Source organism: Sebastes fasciatus, chromosome 15, assembly GCF_043250625.1.
Source record: "Sebastes fasciatus isolate fSebFas1 chromosome 15, fSebFas1.pri, whole genome shotgun sequence".
NCBI lineage: Eukaryota > Metazoa > Chordata > Actinopteri > Perciformes > Sebastidae > Sebastes > Sebastes fasciatus.
Window position 1 is genome coordinate 6,251,250 of NC_133809.1, and position 8,740 is coordinate 6,259,989.

The window sequence follows — 8,740 nt, forward strand, 5'->3', positions numbered from 1 at the left end:
TACACGCCGCTGTCATTTAATGAAAGATCAAAAACATCGAGGCGGGAATGTTTACGGCCATCTCCGTCAAAGCTGATTTTTCCTACTGCGTCTTTCTCGATATTTACGAATTCTACGTTCAGATTTCCCAGAAGCTTCAGAGCTTTGTGTTCATCTTGTTTATACCAGAGAATAAGATCATAATTTGTTATGCTGTGTGAACAGTTGATCTCACTGGCAACCGATTCACCAGGTCTCTTAATGATGAAAGGAGGTGTTTGGAGGACACTTCCACTGAGAGAGGCACCTGTAGAAAAAAACACACATTTACTTAAATCATTAGCTCTGCAATGCAACATCTTACTTTGTTTGCTGTATTTTTCTCACCTTTAATCCACGGCAGACGGAAGAAGCAAACTATGAAAAGCATTAACATCATGTTAAAGACGATGTGACCCTCTATGATCAGCTTTTTGTTCAGGTCCTGTCAGCTCAGCACCTGTAGACCAGAGCACATCACTGTTACATCATAATGAACAGGGGAGGTGTCAGTTATCTACAGCACAGCTAACGTCATTAGCACTGTGTTGATGATGTTATCTATTCCAGTGTTAGTTGTTCTCTCTTTGTTTTATATGTTGAAGTTTGTCTCCCCCTGCTGATGTGAGAAATACTGTTGGTGCATTCAGAGAGTAAACGTTTTGTGAATTTTTACCATGAAAAGTTGTTTTTTTCCATTTCACAGAAATTTGCAAAAAACAATTGTTGATAACTTGTCACTTAAAGTTAAAATGCATCGCTTGAGTTACATTTTCTTTAATTCAAAACACCTCAAATAGACAATTAGAAATCTTAACTCCGGAAGTGACCTGCAGATTATCTTATTTACTGTATATTTACAACTGCAGACTTGATGCTGTAATGTAGTAAGTGGTATCAGATTCCTATTCTGCTTGTATGTCTGATTGTGATTTAAAGGCACAATACTTGAAAAATGAACTTCCTTGGTTTGTGCCTTGATTGTATTCTAGCTCTGACTGTCTGCTGTGTTGCAGGTTCATCCAGCAGAGGGCTCCTGATAGTCGTCGAGCTGAAGTCTGGTGTATCCTCATGTACAGCCTCCACTCGGCAGCAACTCAGAGGCCAGGGTGAGTGTTAGTCACATCTTGTCACAACATGTCAACATGCTAACACTCTACAGCCATGTATAGAGACTGCTGAAGTGCAGATTAGACTGATGAAACGTGAGCAAAGTCACAGTGAAGAGCTGAGCCTGACATACACCAGTGTACTGTGTGTCCACTACGTTCATATTACAGGGCTTAATGCTATATTCAAATGTTTTGCCTAGATCCGATGTTTCTGACAAGATTGTTCACATTCGTGTTTGACATGGCCCATATCTGACATCAGTGTGAACGGATCTCAGCCCTGAAACGCCTCACATGCAACCAATAACGTCAGACACATGGGGGACCGCTCTCCGACGGCGAATTGTTGAGAAAATACACAGTGGAGTTGTTGGAGTCCAGTGACTGCCAGACTCTGTTAACATTTTGCTCAATTTAACAGATCTGGGTTCTGTTACACAGATGTTACTCCTAAATCATAACGTATGACTTTGTGTGACTCCTAAAGAAAGACTTTTCATTTGGGCTGGTATTTAACTTTACCGGTAAACTTCTTCTACAAGGTAGTTTTACGATTTCTTGCGACTCATAAACAGACACATTCAGCGAACGTGATTTAAAGGTCCCATATCATGCTCATTTTCAGGTTCATACTTGTATTTTGTGTTTCTACTAGAACATGTTTACATGCTGTAATGTTAAAAAAAACTTTATTTTCCTCATACTGTCAGCCTCAATATGCCTGTATTCACCCTCTGTCTTAAACGCTCCGTTTTAGCGCATTTCAACGGAATTGCGAAGGAATTGCAACAGGATTGAATTGCTAGGCAACAGCTTGGGTTCGTGTACTTCCTGTCAGTTGATGACATTCACATACACTGCAACCAGGAATAAACTGGGACACATTTAGAATATTTATGCTTAAAATTGTGTCAAGGGTCTAAATATTGTAGATTTGTGACATCACAAATGGGCAGAAATCTTGACAGCTTGTTTCAAATGCAGAGTTTCTGAATACGGACTGTGTGTATTTCTCTGTGGATTGAGCGTTTCGATACTTTCACAGTATTTATATAGGACTTAAGCCTGCTTTATAATAAAAAAACATGAAAATCTCATTTTTTTATAATATGTCCCCTTTAAGGGATTTTGGAGTGAACTTGTGAAGTCAGTTAAATGTGATGAAGCCAACATCAGCCATCTTTAAAATAAGTTATTCACTGAACATTGTGATGAAGCTGTTCTGTTTTCTAGACGGTCACTATGATTTATCTTTCAGGTTACTATAAATGATTTCAAATATAAATCCAGTAAATCTACACCTGTGACATTGCTCCATATCTGCTGTTCTGTTTGAACCTCAATATTATGATATTTCACTGATACAGGGCTGTAATTGTTGCTGATTCTGTCACATAGAAGGAGCTTCTCTCTTTTATTTAGACTCTGTATTATTTATCTTTGTCTAATTGTTTTATTATTAAATAAAAATATTTTTTTACTGTTTGGATCCTACACACACCTTGATGTTTGGGTTTGCACCACAAGAGGTCGTTCAACATGACAAATGAAGAGTCTCATTCGGCTGCTTGAAACTGAATAATGTGGTTTATCTTTGTATCTAGCTGCTGGAGTCTATAAACAGCTGGAATCTTCTAGATCTGCTGTTTCTTGTTGCAGTTTAATCAACCAAACATCATCTGTCCAGTCAGAGAAGTTAATATGGAAGTTAAACAGAGACCTGCAGCCTCCTTATTTAAACTTCCTAAAATACAAATGTGGCTTATTCGCCTTTTCAAGTTTTTGGGTTTGCTCTAAACCTCTGATAGTAATACCAGGTGTGCCAGACGAGCAGTATCAGTAAGGCTGATGATGTCACAGATATAGACATTTTATATATGTTTGTTCAACCTTATGTTTTATAATTGTATTAAATCATTATACTAGTCAAGTTTTATTGATATACTATATAGCATCTATTAACCCTCACGTCTGTTTGACATTTAACATTTTAAATTGATTTAACTAGGGCTGTAACTAACGATTATTTTCATTGTTGATTAATCGATTAGTTGTTTGGTTTATAAAAGGTCAGGAAATGGTGAAAAATTGATCAGTGTTTCCCAAAGCCCAAGATGACGTCCTCAAATGTCTTGTCCACAACTCAAAGAGATTCAGTTCACTGTCATAGAGGAGGAAATAAACCAGAAAATATTCACATTTAAGAAGCTAGAATCAGATAATTTCTTCTTAAAATATGATTCAAACCGATTAATCGATTATCAAAATAGTTGGCGATTAATTTAATAGTTAACAACTAATTGATTAATCGTTGCAGCTCTACAGTTAACCCTCATTTGGAAACTTTCAGACCACTATTATAAGATGAGTTATCTATTTCTAAATAAATACTTACTTCTGAAGTAAAATCTCTACTTCAGTTTTGTTTAATAGTGTCTATAAACCTGTGATAATGATGGTTTTAGATTAAACCAGCAGATTGAAAGTGATAATATGGCGTCTCTCAGCATGATGGCTCTGTGCAGTCTGGATGCTTTTGTTGCAGCAGGTCTGAGGTTTCATCCTGGACTCTTCTGGTTCAGCTCAGCCGTCTAGTTTAGCTCCAATACAAAACCCCATTATGAAAATGACAAATTTATCGGGGAGCATTTACTGTTTCTCAGATTGCTCATGTTGCTCACTTAGTTTATATCTTGAAATATGGTTTATTAGAAAAGGAACGTATCATTTTTGCCATTTTGTCTTTACCTTTTTTTTCTGAGACTTTACAAATAATGCAGAGAGAGAGCGAACTTGTATTTCCTAACAAACATTTAGAAAACAACAACTTGTAAAGAGATATAATTATGTAGCTCACAGATGTCAGACACCATGTTTACGTTGTTTCCTGTTTATGCGACTTGATGAAGCACAAACATGTTTTTCAAGGAAACAAAATAGAAACATGTAATTCCTCAGTTTGAGTCCCACTGGGGTCTTAACTGATAAAAAATATATATAATTTTGATGGAGAACAATTTAGAAGCATTTAGTAAATGACCATGATGTGAATCATTTATTGTGTCTTATAGTAGTGCTTAATAGGAAGATGATTTATAGAGGAATTTACTATGAAACACCCTCCGTTTTTTGTTTATTTAGTTTATTTTCTGGTGATAGTTGTCTTTAGTCTGTGAATGCAACTAAATTTAGTTTCCATCTCTTATCTACTGCAACATAAAAACATTCAGAGGACAGTGAGCAGCTGTTGTTCGAGATATAACACACATTTATGTGTCATTGTGTAACTTCAGTTGACACAGAAAGTGAAGTTCTCCAGCTGTTTGCTCAGAGACGTGCAGTGTGGGGGGGTTGGTGGTGGTGCAGAGATGCAGCTGCGCTCTGTGAGCCGGAGGTTGTGGTGAAGAGGAGGGTTGCACCTTCGTCATTTCTCAGCACAGAGAAGGATCTGCAGGCTGCTCTGTGACCACATCCTCTCCTCTGCTGTCGCTCTCTACAACAACAGCTTTGACCTTCTTCTCTACACAGATGAGAACGGTGACTTCCTGTTGTTGTGTGGTGGACTCACACTCTGACATTTACTTTCCTACCGACGCTGTTTGAACTGAAGGAATAAACTTCTTTATTCATGAAGAGAATGTAAACCGTCATAAACTTCTCTCACTTGTGTAAGAGTGGAGAAACTAGATATGACTTAAATAAATCCACTTTAATAAGGTCAAGTGAATTTTAAAAATTGAATTTGTAGATTTAATTGATCAAGTACTTAGTAGATTTAAGTCGCCTCTCAGTTTGCTTATTGGAAAATGTTCTGACTCAAATGAACCTGCTTATGAAGTTTCCCTGAACAACTGAGATGTTTCAACATCATGTAGGTGAGAAATAACTGATTTCTCAGAAAAGAGGCAGATAGTGTGAGGTATTTTTAGCTTTTACAATATCTGTGGAAAAAGTGATGTTCAGTGTCGGATGAGATGTGAGAGCACTGAGGGGGGGATGGTATCCTGACTGCATATCAGCACAAGAAGTCTGAAATAAAGGTTAATGCATGAGCTTTTCTGGTTTAGATCCATACTGTATATAAACTTGATCATCATTTTAAGGACAGATTATCAAAATCAATAAGTCGCTCAGTCTTTTAGATCATCTGACAAACTTTTATTGAGAAGAAAATAAAGCATCAAATAGTTCACAACCACAAAAGAAAAGAATTTAAACTTAAATGTATACATTGAATGCATTTATATATGAATGCAAATATGCTGTGACATACAAAGCTGTGGAAATATAACCACAATGTTCTCCAAACTTTATTTACAGAAACCACGATAAAGATGGTTTATTCAGCTCTCAGTTGTTCTGCTTTCCAGCTGGACTCTGCAACAGACAGAAAGGACACAATGAGCTCGTTCATTCACATATTAAAATGTACGAAGCCGGTTTTATATAACTGATAAATCAGAGGTTTTTCAGGACCCTTACAAGATGGAGAATAGAGAAACGTTACGGAAAACGAGGAGGGGGAATGGAGCGACTCACTGATATTATGATATATCGGCTTAATCTTTGCTTCTTTAAAACTTTAGTCTGAAATGAAGATTAGTGCAGAGACTTTTCTAGGTTTAGATGCATACTGTTTGTCAAGTTGATCATCATGTTTAGGACAGATTATCAAACTCAATAAATAAGCAATAATAATCTTTTAGATCATCTGACAAACTTTTATTGAGAAGAAGATTAAGCAACGAATATTTAATTAAATATACGTAAAACGACGTCACGTAAAAGAACTTTATGTTACACAACGTTGCGTAAAATGTTGCGTAACAAGCGTAAGTCAACGTTTATTTTTGTACACGGGACACAAACGGCGGTCTCCTGGGTGAATGTAAATATTATTTGTTGAACTATGAAGCCTTTTATAAAAACATAATCACATGATAATTTAAATGAATGAATCTGAAAACTTTTCACGGACCCCCTGGCAGAGTGCCACGGACCCCAGAGGGTCCCCGGACCTCACTTTGGGAATCACTGGGATGAATAATAGAATAAGTGAGCTTGTTGGATAAAAGGTGAAACATGGAGATCATGTAGAACAAACCTGAAGCTTCCACACCAGAAACGCTACGAAGGCTCCGTAGATGCTGCTCTTGATGATGAAAACAGCGTAGGAGAGTTTGGCGCTCTGTGTGATCTTCAGATATTTCGCTGCAGGAAGGTCAAACATTTACATCAGGGACATGATTCAAAGAGGAAACATCCATGTGGAGACCAAACTAAAAGAATATATTTACCTCTTGTCATGAGATCTCCTACAGTTGTTAGAAGAATAAGAAATAGATTAGACGAGGACAGACGATTGTTGATGTATTTAGGTCATTTCTGAGTTCTAAATGAAACCTACCATTTTCTCCTTTGATTGATTTTGATTCATTTCTAGTATACTCCCCATTGTAGAAGCTGACCTTGCAGGTGAATGTTTTGGTGGGTGTGAACCAGTCTTTGGCAGAGACCCTCAGCCTGCTGGTGATCGTGTAAGTCGTGTTGCCTTCACGCAGGGCAGCTTCGTCAGTCGCCACACCAGCGGTGACATTTTTCCCGTCGATCTCCCAGAATACACCGACATGGTCCGGGTAGAAACCACTGGCCACACACACAAGGGTCTTCTTGTTTCGACACTCCTTTGGTGAAGGTCGAAGCACTTTCACTGTCGGTCCAGTGATATTAAGATCTTTTTCTGCAGGACAAAGGACAGAAATCACTAAATTAAAACTGCCTTTAGCTGACTCTAATCTACATATGACCTCTTGATACCAGAATTTACACATGAACATCAGGGTACAAAAAGACTGAACACAAATAAAACATTACAGGAAGAAGATTTAACAAGTCTTATCTTCAGATAAATGTTTGGTTTTATGAGGTGATCTTACCGAGAACTGTTAGTTTGGTTCCCTCTCCAAAATCAGCAGGATAAGTGTCTGAACACATCGCTGTCTCACATGTGAAAAACCGTCTACAGTGGCTGATTTAACTTCTAACTTGTTGTTGTTGTTTTTTACAGCATTTATGAGTTTTTCACTAACATACATATAAAGTACAATCATGGATCCCAATCATAGACTCATTAAATCCATTATTTCATGCACGTTTTAATGCAAGGAAGCAAAAACTAAATTTTACCATCTGTTTAGCAACTGAGAAAATGTTTATAATGACATCCTCTGAAAGCTTAAAAATAATGCATTTGTAGTCTGGCACTTAGACTAAACTTTGTGCCATAGAACAAAGAGATTTATCTCAAACTTTACGTTTTCTTTTGCAGTTTTGACGCACAGCAACACGATGCTGCTTTAGCAAATCACTAAACAAGACATTCAAACAACCCTAAACTTCACTTAACACAATAATCCTCAGGTTTAAGTTAAGAGAAGATCACAATACAAACATTTCTGCACGTGATTTTTCATAATTTTCTTACCCAACACTGTCAGTTTGGTGCCACTGCCAAAGTAAGCAGGATCGTAGTTCACACTGATACAAGGCTGCAGAAAAACTGCTCGAGCTTTTTCAGCTCTGAGAGCTGGAAACTGTCTTTGTGCTCGTTTTCAGATAAGCTTTTAACTGTGCACACAAAACTCGAGGAAATGCTTCTACCAAATGAAATCTTGACATTATTAAACTGCTGAACTAAGGTCCATTTAACAGCATACGATTAAACAAATTTGATATCATTTTCTATATCTTTTGATATATTATGTCAGTATATATCGAAAAAAATGTACTGCCTTACCTAAAACGGTGAGTTTAGTTCCAGCTCCAAAGTAAGCTTCTGACTGACTCACAGTGTTTCACAGAGATGATAAGAAGTCGCTGTGAGAGGAGTAATCTGGGCGTACAGCCAAGTGATTTATTGCTGCACGACTTAGACGATGCTTGTTTTTACCAACATAAACTAACTTCTGCATTAACTTTAAAATGAGTACACTTTGTTCACTACCATCAAATAAAATGTATATAAAACATATTCTCAATATTGCCTATAATCTTAACATACAAATAAGCTGTGAATCATCCTCTGTGAGATGTTTTTGTTGCAGGTTTTCTTACCTAAAACAGTGAGTTTAGTTCCAGCTCCAAAGTAAGCCTCGTTGTAGGAGCACAGAGACCTTCGACTGTTACAAAAACTCTTCCTACTGCCTCTCTTTATCTGGGACACTTTGAAAATACTCCAACTTTGTCACTCTCTGACTCTCTGACATGTAAAGACTTTGACTTTAAGCTGCCTTAGTTTGCAAAAGTGTCAAATGTTCCTTCGCTAACACTCACCTTTTAAACATCCACATGCTTTTCTGACTATTTTAGGATTATTTAGCTCAGTAACTGGATTGGTCAATAATTTATTTGTAAACTGTCTATAAACATTATTTGGATGGATATTATAAAGTTGCAAGTGATGATTATAACACCTTGTTAAATGGTTAATAAATACTTTGTAAAGCATCTTTAAACATTATTTAGACAGATAGTTAATACTGTCAATGGTTAATAATTGTTTTCTGGTCCATCTCTCTATGTAATGTTTAGAGATGTTTTACAAACAATTT

At 36.9% G+C, this 8,740-nt stretch overlaps 1 long non-coding RNA gene and 1 gene segment (V, D, J or C); one reads left to right on the forward strand and one right to left on the reverse strand.

Annotated features, from left to right (window-relative positions):
- LOC141783544 (uncharacterized) overlaps positions 1 to 8,740 on the forward strand; it is a 67,570-nt gene that overhangs the window by 47,940 nt on the left and 10,890 nt on the right. The window contains exons 2-3 of one of the 2 annotated variants that reach the window (XR_012597287.1): positions 1,035 to 1,127; positions 1,331 to 3,260. This is a non-coding gene — a long non-coding RNA (uncharacterized LOC141783544). Of the gene's footprint in view, positions 1 to 1,034; positions 1,128 to 1,330; positions 3,261 to 8,740 lie in introns of those variants that run through there. The other variant, XR_012597288.1, reaches the window with a different exon arrangement.
- Positions 5,267 to 8,536, reverse strand: LOC141784017 (T cell receptor beta chain MC.7.G5-like). The segment is given in 4 exon segments: positions 5,267 to 5,507; positions 6,235 to 6,341; positions 6,457 to 6,870; positions 7,067 to 8,536. Coding segments are annotated over 4 exon segments (606 nt in total).